We start from the raw sequence: 18,655 nt of genomic DNA on the forward strand, positions 1-18,655 counted from the left end.
TTTCATGGCCAGTTATTACACTGGTTAGAAAAGATTTATATTTTATCGAGTGTAACATTGGCTTAGTGACACAGGTGCAGAAAAATGTCAGGCCTATGCAGTTACAGATTAACAATAGAACATTTATTTTGATTGAAGAGAAAATAGAAGTTTCAGACAGTGAGGTTATAGTAGGTCAAATTTGCATTTTTCTCTTTACAAGCATACATTTAGAACTCCTCTGATATAAATTTCTAGAAAGCAAAAAGACTCACTTTCTGCAATAAATAGAATGCTCTGTGCTGTACAACATATTGACAGCCACATTTAAAATTCTGGTGCCATGGCCAACACAAAGTCTAAAAGGGAATTGAAAAAATGTCTCAAACAGTGATTGACACATGTCACAAAGTCCACAGTTGAGCTACTACCTAGAAAAAGTGTCATTCTCTGTTAAATGGGGCACAAGATCACACACCCTGCCACATAACGGAGGACTGCAAGAATGGGAACAGGCTGCAATAAATTATAATAATATTTTACACCTATTTACAGGTTACAGTGCCCTCCCTAAGTTCCATTCTCCCTCCCGGGCAATTTCTGATACCCTCCCTTGCATCACAAAGGTATACCAAAGTCCTTGCACCTAAAGCTATTCCTTGCAGATTGATTTTCTTTCCAGGTTGCAGGCTCATACTGCAACGTTAAGACTTTTGCGGATTGTAGAAACGTCAGCAGAGCACATATGGCAGTGATTACATTCCTTCCAGTTCATATTATATTGTCTTTAAAATGAAAAGTAAAAAAATGTGACTGATGAAATAGGATTAGGCTGACCAAATACCTAATCCAAAAAGTTTCCAGAGAGTTGAAGAAGCAAGAATAAACTTCTCCCGTTAAGGTCCAAACTGCGGATTGGACCTCGTTCACTAAGTGCTTTTTGTATGATTGATGATGTGGGCTGTAAAAAGAATGTATTTCCATTTGATCTTACTGTACCACAGACATTATTTAAAGAAGATTCTACACTGCGTGGCGAATGTATGGAAGAATGAAAGAGTATGCAACTTGAGTTAAAGACAAAACATCTCTCACTCCTAAATATCTGAAAAAGCAATCTCTACACACACACACACCTGCATCCACTCACAATGTCATCCACATAGATACTGACATACATTTCGCTAACACTTGCAGACATCTGAGCCAAATTTGAACCACGAAGCCGGATAACTGCCTTTCTCAGTCTTCAGGACACATTAAAGCTATTTTTGTCACGCATGCTTTCTCACCTAAGCCATTTTCAGACTAAAATTGATGCAGAATACTCAAAATAATAAAAATGTTGAACGACTTTTGTTTTCAAATAGGCCTCAGACTGAAATCCGGATGTAAGAAAGCAACTGTCTTGCATCAGCGATCCACTAATAACTATTTCCTAATTTCAGCATCACAACTCCCAAAATTACATCTTTGGTAACAGACATCAAACACTACTGTCAGCACATTATTCATACACATCAGTGTTGAACAAGTGACAACTCTCAACCTAACTTCCTCAGTGTATTACATCAGATAGTCCTGGTTGGACATGCCTGTGTAAATGCCTGAAAAACAGTAAAAATATAGAGCTACTCCCTTCGTCAGTGGGGCAACTAAGAATTCTAGTCAGCTATGCAGTGACTAAATACAATACATTCTAAATGTATACTATCTTAGGAAATTAAAACAGTTATTAAAATAAATTAATGATTTATAAAGAGGATGAATTCAAATATGAGTGTGTATATATCGGAGATAAGGTTAAAATGACGATGAGATGTCTGAGTTTTGGATTTGTGGATCTGGCAATAACTTTAGGTTCCTTTAGTGGAAGGAACTGGATGTTGCCCATATAACTGTGTCCAGCTCTCCCTTGGATGGTGTATTTGTTCCAAAAGTCACATATGAACAGCATAAATATGAAGGCAAGCAAACCATGGGCTAGGACTAATGGCCTTGCCCTACTCTTGGACAAATCTAAAAGCATCAGCCAACAAATCCTAGGTAGTAGCCTGTTCACAAGAGCTGGGCCCACACACCAGCAATCGTGCTCGGGGGGGATCAAAGCGGGCATATCCAGGTCAACATGGCAACATATGTACTTAGAGTCCAGGCTCCTGGTAGAATGGTTGGCCCAAGAGTCCACCCACACAACAGCAAACATGCCCCCAAAAGCCAGGCTCATACAGCAGCATATGTGGCACAAAGACTGAAGCCCACGTTCTAGCAGGCATAGCTCGAAGGGCCAGGACCAGGTAGTCCTATTGAGAATTATTTAATGGTAGGTCTAACTCATAGGCAGGTCTTAACTGCAGTAGGAATGGCTCTAAATGTCAAGACCTTGCACAGACTTGCGTGGTTGATTAAAAAAATAGTTTGACAAATACGTTTACGCCTAGACAAAAGTGACAAAACCCAAGCCACATTGCTGAATGTGACAAAACCAAACCATTAGTTAAGCATGTGCTACCTGAGCATGATAAAATGAGCATTACTACGGCCTGTTGTAACTTCTGCAATTTTGGCACAAGTCTAAAGATTTAATTACAAACATCCTCATAAGAATTCTTCAGTGCCGGAGGTTGAGACCCACAACTGTAAATGGCATGAAGTACAGTGCAGGTGGTAAAAAACTGCAATGCAACTCCCGCATGCAACAATGACCCCAAAGTCATCTTCATGCTTCTATTCCTCCTTTGGTTGGCAGTGGTTCTTCATGGGGAAATTTATGGAAGATTTGCTTTCCCACCACTAGTCAGTAATGTGTTTTGTACTTTCCATGGTCTCCTGTTGGAGCTTCAGTACCACACGGTGATTCCCACCCTCATTAAAGGACCACACCAGGACCTTTTTTCTATGAACGAGGGATTCCTTTTTGCCTGTAGGGGGTGGGTTGTAAGCAGCAAACCAGACTTTAATAGTCTCTACAGATAGCTGGAAGTGACAAAGGAATGGTCTCCTCTCACGCGGCTCAGATGGATCAGGGCCCTGTCGTACGCCACTTGCACAGACTTGCGAATGCTGGTTTTACGACCCTCCAACATCTTCAGCTTGTCTACTGTGTCGTCCACACCGAGTGGCTGCACCTTATCACGAGGAAGCCACTGCCTACAAAAACAGAAAAAAGGCAGTTAACCATAGATGGCATCACAAGGCTAGCAGGGACGGGTAAGAGAGTAGGGCTATACTTTGAGTAGTTAACAAAGGAGTATTCCTCACCAGGTTCTTTTATTGTCAAAGAAAAGGACCAAGAACAGCTTATCTCCTGCTTGCCGCTGCTCTCCCAGCTTCAGCACATCGAGTGGTGGAACTGGGATGGGGATTCCATTGTGCAAGAGTCCTTCACGTGGCATGTTGCTATCAATAATCTAGACATTAGATCAAGGGGCAATATTTGAGAAATGCAGAATTTAAGCAATTACCTTACTCATAGACTGTCGTTTCCATAATGATGTTTGATTCCTAGCTTAAAGTCCAGAACAAACTTGTCACTACTCCAACAAATCATTATTTAGAAATATATATATATTCACTGAAAAAACCATAGGTTTCAGGCACGTTATAGTTAGGAATTAGCATTTAAAAAACCTTAGAAATTCACTGAAAAAACCATAGGTTTCAGGGGCGTTATAGTTAGCTGGACTTTTCACTCGTACAAAACCATTGAAATTCCCCGGTTATAGTTAGTTCAGCTAACTATAACTCGCGCGCCCGCAATGCACTGCTGATGACGTCACATATTACATCACTCATGACATGGTCAGTGACATCACTGATGACATCACTGATGACATCTCAAATGACATCACTGATGACATCATCCAGTGAATGTGTGTTTTTCTGAAAAGTATATATGTTTTATATATGTATATCTCAAGGTCGATGGAAGAATAAATGGGTATATAAGTGTCTAAATGGATGATTTGTTTTTGAAAAATTGATTGTATAACTGACTGATTAAGTGTATCTTAGTGAATACATGGCTTAGTGAGTAATGTTTAAATGTGTAAATATCTGTATCAGTCTCTCACTTTGTGTATAAGTGGCTGCATGGGTTGGTGAGTAGCTACATGAGTGTCTATATAGGTTATTAGTTGGTTTTTTGAGTATCAGTATGAGTGTCTATATGGTTCGGTGGGGGGTATTACGTAGTGCATAGGTGCATGAATGAGTGACTCACTGTTTGTATGTGTTGAAGACAGCATGTGTGCAGGACTGTATGGGTGGATGAGTGTGCATGGGTGTGTTAGTAAGTGAATGACTGTCTCAGTAGTGTCTTTATGAGTAACTACATATGTTTTAAACTAGTATATGTGACTATTGGTGTATATAAGTGAGTATATGTGAGTGAGAGATTGAAAGAGTTCCTGTATGAATAAGGATGTGTTTCTATAAGTGATTGTTTAAAAGACTAAGTATGTGTAAGTTTCCGTAGAAGAAAGTGTGGTGGTATGTGTAACTGTAAATGCAAGTAAATGTAGGTTTGATTCTTTATTAGCATGAGTGACTATGTGTGTGAGTAACTCAATGGATGAGTGGCATTGTGTAACAGGATGTATAGGTGTATGAGTACATATGATGAGTGAGTACATGTATGAGTGACTGTATAGGACTGTTGGTGAATGAGTGGATGTGTATGTGGATCTTAGAATTGCTGAATAGGTTGTTGTAACTGGTATTGGTATGTCCATTGTTTTGAACATTGTAGTTTCTATTTTTGAATGTGTGTATCAAAGGTTATATTAGGGGGAGAGGAGGTCTGCCACTCTATCACAAGGATGTCATCATCAGTGATGTCATTTGAGATGTCATCAGTGATGTCATGAGTGATGTCACTGACCATGTCATGAGTGATGTAATATGTGACGTCCTTAGCAGTGCATTGCGGGCGCGCGAGTTATAGTTAGCTGAACTAACTATAACCGGGGAATTTCAATGGTTTTGTACGAGTGAAAAGTCCAGCTAACTATAACGTGCCTGAAACCTATGGTTTTTTCAGTGAATTTCAAAGGTTTTTTAAATGCTAATTTCTAACTATGCCTACAGAGATAGGACATGTGAAGAAAGAAGAAAAAACGCACAGAGAAAAAAAAGAAATGCAGAAAGAAGCAACAGAAGTCCTCCAAGACGAAGAAAAGTGCAGGAAGAAGGATAACGTGCAGAAAACAAACAGAAGAGCAGAAAGAAGCCTTGTTGCAAAATCATCCTGTACCCTCAACTTTTTCAACGGATACTGGTGGTAACTGAGTCTGACTAACCCGTCCTAGAGCCAGTGCTATGTTAAAAGACACTCAGAATACAGCGAAAACACCTACATACACTAGGGAACACTATGCGTTGGGGTCCCCCTGTGATCAGCATGACCTCCTCTGTAAGCCCCTAGTATATATTAGGGCAGGGGATTAAAACTACCTCTTAAAACGCGCCACAGGGCGTGTTTGCACACGTTAACTCAGGCCCCGTCCCCTCCCTTCACCACTGTGTAAACACGCCCTGTGGCCGTTTTTAGTTGGGAGATTAAGTTCATTTGAATCCTGAGGGTCCCTAGGGTCCAACTAGCCCACTAAGTACCTCCAGTATGCGCCACAGAGCTGCGTTGCAGAGAGGTGTAAAAAGTGGCACGGCCTGGACCACCTCTCTGCAACGCAGCTCAGTGGCGCATACTGGAAGCACCTGGTGGGCTAGTTAGCCCCCAGGGTCCCTCAGGATTGAAGGGGAATTATTTCCCCAACTTAAAACGCGCCATAGGGCTTGTTTGCACACGTCACCTCAGGCCCCGTCCCCTTCCTTCCCCACTGTATAAACATGCCCTGTGGCCGTTTTTTAAGTTGGGAGATTAAGTCCCCTTGAATCCTGAGGATCTCTAGGGGCAAAATAGCCCACTAGGTACGTCCAGTAAGCGCCATTGCAGAGAGGTGGAAAAAGGGGCACGGCCTGCACCACCTCTCTGCAACGCAGCTCAGTGGCGCATACCGGAAGCACCTGGTGGGCTAGTTGGCCCCCAGGGTCCCTCAGGATTGAAGGGGAATTATTTCCCCAACTTAAAACGCGCCATAGGGCGTGTTTGCACACGTCACCTCAGGCCCCGTCCCCTCCCTTCACGACTGTGTAAACGTGCCCTGTTGCCGTTCTAAGTTGAGAGATTAAGTCCCCTTGAATCCTAAGGGTCCCTACGGTCAAACTAGCCCACTAGGTACCTCCAGTAAGCGCCACAGAGCTGCGTTGCATAGAGGTGTAAAAAGGGTCGTGGCCTCAGAACACTTGTCTGCAACACAGCTCCCTGGCGCATACTGGAGATACCTGATGGGCTAGTTGGCCCTCAGGGACCCTCAGTATTGAAGGGGAATTAATTCCCCAACTTACAACTGGCCAGGGGGCGCGTTTGCAGAGTGCTGCAAGGAGGGGGCGTGGCCTCCAGCGCGATGCCGGTCTTTTATTTATTTTATTTTTTGAAGGAGGGCTGTGTGGCCCCCCTTCTTTTTCTAATTTACTGGCCCTAGGGACCCCATCCCCCAGGGCCTGCACCCTAATTTTTTTTGTTGAAAAAAATTAATTTGGCCCTCCAAAGGCCTTATCGGCCCCGGGGACCCCAACCCTCGGGTTATGGCCTTTTTTTAATTTAAATTCTTTAGGAGGGGGCTGTGTTGCCTCCCTCCTCAGGCCACTTATGGCTCCGGGGACCCCATCCCCCGGGGCCGGCCTTTGTTTTGTATTATTTTAAAAATATATATATTTATAGAAACACCTAGGACATGCTGGACAAACCGTATGTACCTATCACCATGACGATTTGCGTGATATTCATTAAAAGGCGAATATGCATAGAATGAATCCACATGGAATGTATTTACATCGCTAGTGAAGCTGACGTGTCTGACGCCCTACCGTGCCTAATCCCGGCGCCCCCGCCGGTGGGTACTCTCCAAGTAGACACCCTTGTCGTTTATTTATACAAACATGGGTAGCTATTGACGGGCGCATTTAATATACACGCACACCAAGCCATTCAAAGGGGATTCGACAAAAATTCGACCAAACTATGCAAGATACCCCCCTCACGGTTAATAAAACACACATCCACTGCCGGATGTGTAATACTTTTTATTTTACTCTCTGGAAAGGAGACAAACCTCACTTGAGAGTCACAGCGTGCTCCTGGCTGAGCCCAATGCTGTGTTACACCCACCAGTGCCCGCCGAGTGCCACACACCTTTGTGTTGTATTCCACCAGCTAGTGCGTATGCTATGACACTCTCTAGCCCATGTGCACTGCAACACCACCCCGTGAATGTCATGCCACACTTGCCTTCGCACGGGTTATATTGCCCCATCTAACGTGCCTTCCTCGATGTGTATGTTATAACGCACAGCGCTATGCCATACATATTACAATCTGGGATCCATATCTTTGTCACAGTGCATATGCAACGTTACACTCCCCAGCACATATTTTATATTACAACTTTAGAGACTAGTTAGGTTACACTACACTGCCCTGTGCATATTACACTCCAAGGCGCATATCGCATAGCACGCGCTAGTGCCTGTGCTATCTCGCGCTCTTCAATGAATCTGTCATTGCGCACAATGTATTGCATATTATATTTCACGCCCCGGTTCATCTTGTATCAAACTTTTTGGTGCATAGTTTATACCATATACTACATCTAGTTTTCATTTTCAATCGTGCTCTCAGGACTATGTTCTATATAACACTGCGTCCACCTACCCTTTTCACGGGCATTACATTTTGCGATGGGGGTGGAGGGTCAGGGGGTGTTTCTGCCAAGTGAGCCCGGAGTCAGTCACAAACGTCCTCTTCTTCCTGAATAAAAGTGAGATTATGCTGCATATTTGTTCATATTTTAAGTAGTTCGCACAGACACACATTTTAAAAACAATAAAGTTCCTAATACCAACCTTCTCTGAACAGTTAGCTTGCTGCCCCATCCACCTCCTCCCTATCCTCTGTTGTCTGAATCCATGGACTAGCCTCCTCCCTCCTGCCATGCATGGTCTGATGTGCTAACACTGCCCTCCATTTAGCATGATGTACCAGCCCACTCCTCCTGCCCTCCATTGCCCAATTCTATGGCCCATCATTGACCTCCTGCTTAGCTTCTGTGCTTAGCTTGCTGCCCCTATTCTCCTTCCCCCTGCCCTCCGATGTCTTTGTGCATGCCCCTGCTCCATCCTTTTTGCCCACCATGTTCCATGGACCTGCCACTCCTATCTACTCTGAGTGTTCTGTTGAGCTGCCACTCCCCTCCCACCTGCCTAGCATTGTCAGATGACTGTCACCTGTCCCTGCCAACTCCACCCTCCCTGTCCACATGCCATGCCCCTATCCCCTTCCTCCTGTCCTCCATGGTCCATTTTACTGCCACACCCTTCTGCCCTCCCTGATCTGTTGTGCTGCAACTGCTCCTCCTGCCTGCCCCACGCGGTCTGTTGTGAGGCCCCTTCCCCTGAACTTTCTTGTCTGTGCCCAGGTCCTGACCCTCCCTTCTATCCTCCATGTTCCTTTGTGCATGCCCCTGCACCCTCCTTCTTGCCCATCATAGCCATTGTGCTGCCACTAACCCTCCCGCTTGCCATGCATGGTCTTCTGTGCTGCCATGGCCCCTCCCACCTTCCCTGTGTGGTCAGCTAGCTGCCCCTGACCCCCTCCCACCTTCCCTCCATGGTCTGTGTGTATGCCACCATAGTCTCATTGTTGCTCTCCATGGTGTGTCTTGTTTCTAGTGCCCATCCTGCCTGACCTCCATGGTCATCTTGCTGCTCCTGCCCTGCCACCTTGCCCCCAGCCCTCTGTTTCCATGTGCAGACCCCTATTCCCTCCCTCCTGGCTTGCCTGTTCCATTGTAATGCCCCTGATCCGTCCCTCCTGCCCTTTATGGTCTGTTATGCTGCAGCTTTCTCTCCTGTCTGTCCATTATGGTCAGCTAGCTACCATTGCCTCTTTCCCATCTGTTCTCTGTTGTCCATGTGCATGGTCCTGTCCCCTCCCTATTGCTTTCTATGGATTGTTGTGCTGCACTCCCGTCCCGCATGCGCTGTGTGGTGTATTGTGCTGCTGCAAACCCTGATGCCTGCCCTGTAGGGTCAGTTTGGTGCACCTCTCCATGTCCCTCCTGTCCTCTGTTATCCGAGTCCATGTCCCTACCCCAATTCCTCCTGCCTACCATGATTCAATGTACCATACTTGCAAACATTTTGAACTTGGTAAGAGGGAGATTTTGAAAAAAAACGGGGGTATTGATTTTCCCCTTTGAGTTACATTGAAAAAGAGGAGATAGGAGACAGATCAAATAAAGCCCATTTGAGCTTAAAAACATTGGACGTTTCCTGGCTGAAACGGGTCTGTTGGCATGTATGGTTGTACTACCACTGCCTCTTCCTTCTGCCCGCAGTGGTCTATTATATTGCCACAGCCTCTCTTGCCAGTCCTGTATTGTTGGTTTGTTGCCCCTGCCCCCCTTTCCACTGCCCTCCATAGTCTGTTGTGCTGCCACTGCCCTTCCTGCCTGCCCAGTGTGGTCAAATTGTTGCCTCTGCACTCTCCTACCTGCCTTCAATTTTCAGAGTCCGTGCCCCTGGCCTCTGCCTCTCAACAGTATCCCAATGAACAACTAGATTGCTAACATTCTATATTTATTACAAAAGTGTGGAACGCCTGACGTCATCTTGATGTAATCAAAACTGTAATACCAAGAGTATTTCGTTTAGAAGTTACATATATGAGAGGGTCTTATTTGCATCAAAATTATAGTTAGTGCTCTAAAAAACTAAAATGAGGACATATTTTCTGAGTTTTCAAATAGCGACAAAGAACTTTTAAATTATTTGTAATCTTTGTTTTTTTTATCCAGTTGACCACTTGATTAAATGTTGCACCTTGGCGAGAGGATGTGGTGTTACTTCCAGAGCTGCAGACTTTGCAACTGGGGAACCAGGTTGGAGTTTCTGCTTCAGCTCAACATTCTGTGATTGTGGTCAAATCACTTAATCTCCCGATGTCTACAACCAAAACGAATTTGATCTTGTGTGATGTAACCAATGCTCATGTAAAGCATTCCAATACCTGACAAGTCTGCACTATATAAAACTGCAAATACACAAAAAATAAGTGTTTTGCACACTTCTGTCATTGGGATACATGTGGGCTACATCTGGGTGATGTGTGCTGCATTTAGGCTCTTTTGTGTCTGGTGGCCATCTTGGGAGATTTATTTGTTATGAAGTTTCCTAATTTCCTCATTTACTGCAGTCTCCTCAGTGGGGATCCTTTCAGTTTTTTATTTTGGTTCCATCAAGAAGGCATTCAGATGTGTCACACATTTGCCATAAATTCTGAATGTTAGCACTCTAGTTGCTCATTAGATCACTGTAGTAAAACTACTGCTCACCAGGGAAGTCTGCTGCTGGTATTCGAAGTGCATGTTTCAGTCTGCATGTCGGAATTTGTTTATGAAATAGAAGAGGATTTGAGAAGTCAAAATGTGCCCTAATTTTTCTTTCTGCAGAACTAATCATAATTTCTATGGCAAAATGAACCCCCTCATTTTGTTCCTTTGTAAATTAAATGTTTTAAGTGTTACCACTTTATTCCAATCAAGATGGCTTCAGGTGTGCCATACTTTTGAAATAAGTAAGACTGTTAGCGCTCTAGTTGTTCGTTAGAACACTCTGGGACATTCTGTCATTGGGCTATACTTGGGCTACATCTGGGTGATATTTGGGCTCTTTTGTCTCTGGTGGCCATTTTGGGAGACTTATTTGTGATGTTTCCGGATTTCCTCATTTACTACAGTCTCCTCAGTAGGAAATACTATTCAGTTTTTTACTTTGATTCCATCAAGAAGGCATTCAGATGTGTCACAAATTTGCCATAAATTCAGAATGTTAGCACTCTAGTTGCTTATTAGATCACTGTAGTAAAGCTACTGCTCACCAGGGAAGTCTGCTGCTGGTATTCAAAGTGCATGTTTCAGTCTGCATGTCAGAATTTTTTAATGAAATAGAAGAGGATTTGAGAAGTCACTCAAAATGTGCCCTAATTTTTCTTTCTGCAGCACTAATCATACTTTCTATGGCAAAATGAACCCCCTCATTTTGTTCCTTTTTAAATTAAATGTTTTAAGAATTACCACTTTATTCCAACCAAGATGGCTTCAGGTGTGCCATACGTTTGTCATAAGTAGGACTGTTAGCGCTCTAGTTGTTCTTTAGAACACTCTGGGAAGCTGCAGTAGAACACAAAGGAATCAACTGACAGTCTCTGCCCTTGTTGGATGTACATGTTTTACTGAGAATGTCAGACTTCATTCTCACATGACTGAGAAAGATAATGTGAATTTACTGAAAATATGCTCTCGGTTAGCTTATAGATCACCTTCCAAACCTCTGTGGGAAAAGCATGAGTAAATAGTTTTCTCTCAAACATGATTCATGATATCACAGCAGAAGGCTTTTTACATGGTAAAATCACCTTAGAACACACCACAATTCCTAAAATGAGTATGGTACCACCAACAAATGATTTATAATGTAACTAAAGTCTTAAAACCTTCTATTAACTGCAATGCTTTTTAATGAGGTGCTATCATGTATATTGGTCCCAAGATGGCTGCCAACACTTCTTGGATGAAGTGCTGACAGCCAATCAGATCTCAGGATGAGATGTGTGGTTAGGCTCCGCCCAGATATATATATGTGATTTTACTTTTGATTTTCTCAGGAACTACTGAATGGATTTACACCATTTAAGCTAAAGGCACATGCCTGACCTGAGGACTACCTCTTTGCCAAATTTCAAGTAATTGCTGTTCGGGCTGTACCTTCGACTAAAAGTCCTATGGGAAAATGCATGGGGAAAACGTTTTTTGGGACCCCCCTTTTTCTCATCCCCCGCTTGACGAATCACCCCGAGACTTTCAGGGTAGGAGCTGAGCGGAGCACCCCATTAGTTTTGAAAATTTCAGGAAGATAAGTCAACCGGCGTCAAAGTTATTCAAAATAGAATTTTCAGATTTCCTATGGGAACTCGGTCCTAACTATAACTATCTACTGGCGACCGCCAGTAGATAATATATTGTTAAAAATAAAGTACTACTCTTTCGTCTTGCATGTACCACTGATTAACTAGTGTTATTTTCGAGCTGAAACTCTTTTTATCTTTATTAGAACTAAACGTTGGGGCAGTAATATTGGAAGTGTTAAGAGAAAGTGTGAGTCCGTGTATATGTATCCCATATGTTCACATTTCACAAGGGCTAGTATGTACGTAATAGTAGCTAGCTGTGAAGCTACGGATTGCTGTACATTACGTGAGGGGTTGGGAGATCCTCTGCAAGATTGTGTACATCAAGTGGGGATTACACAAATTACTTTTGGCACACATTTTGGGCACCGAGAGATTGAAGTGATTTTTAAGATTCACATATTGAGTCTAGCGCCGAGGCCAAAGCCTGATCCTGGGTCTCTAGGTCTTAAAGGAAGCAGTTCTCGTCCCAGAAACAAATTCTTAATTCAGCTTCCATCACACATAGCTCAAGACTTAACAAAAGTACAAATTGCTCCCATAAGGCTTATTAGTCATTCTGTTCATAGTCCCAATCTCTACTATGTGGGCATCACTGTAAACCTTCATGAAGCACTATTGTTTGGACAGCCAGGCCCGCCGAGAAGGGCATTTTGCTCACTCAGTCTATGAGGACTTTTCGGTTTGAGCCAGTTCATGGATACACCATTTAAGAGGTATTGCTTGGGTATCTATTCAAAAGGTGAGGAATCTACGGTTATTAGTCTCTATCAGAAGAACAAGTTAAAGACCTTTGGCAGCGGCTTCTCTGGTAGATACTCTATCTAAACGCATATTCCTCACAACCCTCCCACTTTATTGTACTTTGGGTTTTTTTAACAATTTTATATAGCACAAATTTGACCCGAATCGGGTATTAGAGGGCTTTACATAGCACCAGTTGCATTACATGAGGACACATTCATTTTCTTGCTAGGCAGGGGGAGATTATGTGATTTGCCCAGAATCACAGGATGTTCAGCGTCATTGACGAGACTCGAAACCAGTTCTCCAAATTCAAGGTTGACCGCCCTAGCTGTTAACCCAACTCCTTCATGAACTGGTCTCATCACATAACCCTATCCCACCTTAGGAATCTGCACGCTGGTCCTGACCAATCTGTTTAGCTCTGTGGGTGCAGAACTGTCAACTCGCAAGGGTGGCACATATAAAGGCTGATGCAGGTCACATCTGGTGCGGAATGATGACGTGGAGCTGCCAGGGACAGACACACACGTGCACACACAGCTAAAGAATTTTGGGATCCACTCTGACATCTAGGGAATTATTCAAAAGATGGGTATCTTGCAGGTAGTCTCTACCAGAGAGTGTTACTAAAAGTAAGTAACCTGCTCATCAAAGTCAGTAAGGCTTATTCCCGCCCATGTGTTATTGTGCACTGAACGGTACCTCAAGCTGTTTATTTATTTGCAGTTTATATAGCCCTGATTATACCCCAAGAGGTGACAAACCACTTGACATAACAGTTTAAACATGAGCACAGTTTTTATACAGACTAAATAGTTACAAAATAGATATTTTCTGTTTTATGGAATATGTGATAGTTCTTCTCAAAACGTGTTGCAAAGTGGCGGTCTCACTGAACGCTGCCGAATATTCTTCAGAACACGAGTTCACTTTTTTACATTCTTGGCAAGAAGACCACACTTGAGAGGCTGCCGAGGTCTCCTGAGATTACATTTAAGTCCCCTGTTCGAATGTGCAGTTTTTTGCAATCTAGGCTGTGGAAACTATTTAAATTGTCACCACTAATGCAGATTTCAGCATTATTTATGCCTCTTCTGATCGAAATGACCACTGAATGAAGGGGTGGGTTTTGGGATATCTAAAAAGCCTGCCCTAGCTAGGCATATGCACTCATTCCAAGGACCTTCACAGTCCAGCAAACTGGACTTCTCCTAGCTTAGATGTCTCAGCCGCAATCCAGAAGATGAAAGGTCAGAGGTACACACCGTCAACAGTGGTCTAAATGACAAATGGCCTGTTGGGCTCGACGTCCATGACTGTTTCAATGTGGAAAATGAACCAGACGTCGAATGTGGAGTTGCTTTAGATGAGTGCTTTGCTGTCTAATGTCTTGACAGTGAGCATATTGCTACTGTACCTATCATCGACATCATGGTCCTGACATCGAGAGGGAGCAGCACCATTTTCTGTGAGGTTGTCTCCCTTTAGCTCACTGTCCATGCAGAGAGTAGAAGGGTCTGCCTTCTCCACGCTCCCCACACCCCATTGAAGTGAAAGATGTAGACCCTTGTATAGGCCATGAAGACTGTTCTTCTGCCTATCTTATAAAGTTTTCCAGGAAATAATCTGACCATAGCATCAGGATGATGTTCTTCTGGAATGCACAGAATACAGAGGTGGTGACTTGGCCACCTGGTCACCACAAGAAGGGCATTTCACAAACTGTGAAGGCATTTTGTGAGAAATCATTTTCGTGTTAGGATATTACTAAAAAACATTCTAGGCCTAAGTGATGTAGAGTGACAACAGTACTTCACGGAGAACTAAACATATTGCGCCTTAGCTAGAGAGGCTTAGGTTTTTGGTGCATTTTCAGGTCTACCACTTCTGGTAAATCTGGAAATGCATCAAAATCCATGAATGTTGTGTGAGAGAACCCACGCAACACACATGGAAATGCCTCCCTGGCGCAGAGTAATGCAACAGTGATTTGCGCTGTTACATTATTCAGGATTTATAAAGCCACTCAAGACCAAGCAAGGTGGCCTTATGTGCCTTCACGCGTCTAATTTTTAATTTCTGTTGCTCTTGCGTGGTGCAGGAGCGGTGCGAAGAGGCTCATAAATATGCCCGTGTGTGTGTTTTTATAGTTGACCTCTACCCATATCAATTAATGTGGACCCAATCCTACCTTCTCAGGATTCTGAATAAAAGGCCAACTCATTGCTGAATGTTTTTTTCAGCATATGACAGGACAGCGAGAGGGACATTTCTATAGTTAATCTCCTTGATAATGAAGTACCTATCGGATATTACCTGCAGTCTGTCCATTATGGGTAGACCATGAGTGACCCGGATGAACTAAATATAGCAGATTAGACATCAATTTGTTTAATTAGATCTTTGTAACGATTTTGGCATCCGTATTTAAAAGAGCAATAAGATGGTACGCTTCGCACTGGTGTACCAGTTTGCCTTATTTGTGTTATGTGGCCCTCGGTCAGAATGGTTGAAACCCGAAGATGAGGGGGAAGGAGAAAAACATTTCAACAAGGTGTGGGATTAGTTCTGAGGGAACACTTTTATTTTAGTTCTGATCTCGGAGAGAACGGCTTCTTGAGCCGTTTTGAGACCAATATATTAGGAATAATAAAGGGCAGCTAGATGAAATGACACTCTTTCATATCCTTTACTATTTTCACATTTTCCAATAGAAAATATTTATGTATTGATATAAGCCCCCCACACCACTTACTTATTTGTAGCTGAAAAATACTGCATGGGGTTGGTATTGTTCCACATGTGGTGCACATCCAATGATCGCAAATGGGTCTCTTGTAAACACACCACATCTGGGAGAACCGCCCTCCAAATATTCTACTGCATTATGGGGGAATGCAGACCTCGCACATTCCATGACAGGACTATCGCCATGATTATAAGGATAAGCTGTCAGGGAACACTAACCGTGCCATAGTGTAGTGGCCTTGTTTCATACTGGCCCCTATGGACTTTAAACCTAACATTCTCTGATTCTGTACCCACAACTGCCCCTCTCAAACTACCTCCCTAATCACTCTCTCCCCTCCCATACCCACCACTTCTCTTAGCAGGAACGGGATATATGCCTCCCCCACGCGGTGGTGAAGCACATGATGATCTGCTACTTTCCTTCCCAACTCCCCCAACCACTTCATACTGCTCCTTCTTTCACAAACCCATAGCACCAAAACTAACTTGCAGTTGACTAGTTGACTACAGTCAATGTGCGTAAGAGACAACCAATAAAAAAAGAAAAGTCTAAATCTTGTAAATTTCTCCTCTTTGCTGCTCCTCCACTTGTTCCCAAGGAAAATTAGCTTTTACCCCCCTTTAGCAGTTCACAACTTGCATCTATATCACACCTACCCAACCAAGGGGCATATCAGCAAGGCGAGGTGATAGAATTATCGCCGCTTTTGCTGCCGTTTTCGGCCGAAAAGCGGCGATAATATTATCGCCTAATTAGCAAGCTCACGCTAACGCGTGAACTTGCGTTAGCGCAGGAATTCCTAATGCCCAGCTTTGCATCTCTAATGAGATGCAAAGTGGGCGTTCCTGACATGACAGGAGAAATGTCGCTAAGCGACATTTCTCCTATCATCAAGCCCCACGCTATGAAGCATAGCGGAAAGAAAAGTAGCGATAACAGGGGTTATCGCTACTTCCCTTACGCCTGCTTCATGACTGACTTAGCCATGATATCCTATGGAAGGTGGATATCATGGCTAAGTTTGTGGGGCCCTATCAACAAGCTAACGCCACATTGCATGAGATTATCGCTGGGTTTCCAGCGATAATCTCACGTTAGGCAGTCAGTGCGAGGATTTTTATCGCTTTTGAGATGAGCGTTGCGAATAGCACGCTATCTCAGCGATAAAAATCCACACTAGCCGGCGATAATTATCCTAGCGCTAAGTGCGCTTAGCGATAATTATCGCCGGTTGTTGCTAATATGCCCCCAAGTACTTTGATTTCCCGTTCTCATTTGTGAGTTGCTCTTCCTGAGGCTCATGTCTTTTCCCAATTTTCTTTAGGCTTCGTCATACTACTTTCCTCCTCGTTCGTCGCCATGCATTGACTTTCTTTAGCTGGACCTATGATCTCCTGTTCATATTCTAAGGTATGAAGAAGGGGAGTTTAGAGTTCATCTGGAACCATATGGTGATTGAGAAGGTGCCTCTGTAACTAATCTGCCTGCTTCATAGTTCAGTGGTTATTCAGGATTTGATCTAAGCACTCTGTGATCTGTCTTGAAGAAAGGAACGGTCTGATCATGGAAACTGACAGGGTCGAGCTTTCTGGCTTATCTCAAAATCCTGTCTTTAAGTGGCGATAACACTAGTTTAGGGACAAAACCTCTGCAGCGGGCTCCAGGGGTATACCTGAGCCCCCACCCTGTGGACACCTGCGACGGTAATTTTAAAGGAATGATCCTCTTTAAAGATAGAGAGGAACAATTGTTTGCAATACTAGACTATATCCGACCGTTCATTTTCACTCACGTTTCGAATCCTTGTACTGTCTCTCTGGGAGCAGTCTTTTGAAGTCTTTGCATTTGTCCCATAATGCCTTAAGTGCCTCTGTCTCCTACAAATCTTGTGACTTCCTGTTTACCATGTCCCTGAAGACCTTTATCAAGTCAGAGAGAGGCAATACATGTTGGACTTCAGTGCTTGCATTTCTGTTGTGACCATATTAGAACTTTTATCATGCAGGTCACAGAGGCAGATCTGTAGATCTTTGTGTTAACTTCACAGCACCCACTGAGTCGAGCCCCAGATACCATGCAAGGGTGGCCTTAACAACCTATGCTCCAGACTCTGCACTAGGCCAGTGAAGGGATGTGGCTCTCAGGAAATACCCTTAGGTGCTTTCCCTCCACCAGGTTTCACAGATAAATATTAAACAAGCATTGGCATAGCCAATAGGTCTCGCCTTTGGGACCTTATAAGTGTTTAGCCATGCAACAGTTGATGTTGCACAAAGGATATTGTGCTGCATAACTAAATACTCATAAGGTCCCAAAGGTGAGACCTATTGGCTATGCCAATGCTTGTTCACTATTGTTTAGGATACAAACAGTCTGTAGGCCTACATGTCCCTTTGATGTACTGAATTGGGAAATGTTAAGGCAATTACGATATGTAGTATGTTATGAGACATTTTTGCTAAACTATAAAAAATAATAATAATATAAGCCAAATGTAAGAACATTGTCATAATAAAAGATTCTTTGAGATTGTCTGATTTATGAACCGATGTCTGTCAGTTATCCCCTAGTAGACGAATTGGGGTTATACCCAATCTATGCTATGTACAGAATGTAGTCAGGTAGAGCAGTTGGGTTGTCTAGGTAGTGACAGTTTTCCTTCCCTCTGCTTTGCTGGCATCTTAAGGAGATGTTGCGTCTGTTACTGTGTCAACTTCATCCGCAGAAAGCCAGTGAATAGCCCGCTGTTTGTCAGTTTAGGAACCAGTTTATCCGCTTGCTCTTGCCCACGGATGACAAACACTTAGCAGAAAAAAAAACCTCTCTGAACCAGAACAGGCACACTAGAGCTAAACAAAACCTATTTTTGGTGCAGACCTTTTCATTCAGCGCTTAGCGTGACTGCTAAAAGCAGAGTACTTCTAAGGTGCTGCCACCAACACCTGACAAAAAAAAGGTGCTGAAACGATAGTCTGAAGACAATTAGTACGCTCGGTACACCTCACAATTGCTGGATTTTACCCATGTCACATTAACATTTTATTTACTGTTCCTGGTTAAAATAGCAACGGGATATATATATATTTTTTTTT

At 43.3% G+C, this 18,655-nt stretch overlaps 1 protein-coding gene and 1 long non-coding RNA gene across 5 annotated transcripts in view; one reads left to right on the forward strand and one right to left on the reverse strand.

Moving 5' to 3' along the window:
- Positions 1 to 18,655, forward strand: part of LOC146871405 (uncharacterized) — a 160,507-nt gene that overhangs the window by 81,067 nt on the left and 60,785 nt on the right. The window lies entirely within an intron of this gene.
- Positions 105 to 18,655, reverse strand: part of BRPF3 (bromodomain and PHD finger containing 3) — a 628,641-nt gene continuing 610,090 nt past the window's right edge. For all 4 annotated transcript variants that reach the window (XM_085651054.1, XM_085651053.1, XM_085651052.1 and 1 more), the window contains 2 exons: positions 3,241 to 3,389; positions 105 to 3,129 (listed from right to left, as the gene is read on the reverse strand). In XM_085651054.1, the coding sequence (XP_085507180.1) occupies positions 2,946 to 3,129; positions 3,241 to 3,389 (333 nt within the window). In that variant the 3' untranslated portion in view covers positions 105 to 2,945. The remainder of the gene's footprint in view (positions 3,130 to 3,240; positions 3,390 to 18,655) is intronic.

The sequence above is a fragment of the Triturus cristatus genome, chromosome 1_1, assembly GCF_964204655.1.
Source record: "Triturus cristatus chromosome 1_1, aTriCri1.1, whole genome shotgun sequence".
Lineage (NCBI taxonomy): Eukaryota > Metazoa > Chordata > Amphibia > Caudata > Salamandridae > Triturus > Triturus cristatus.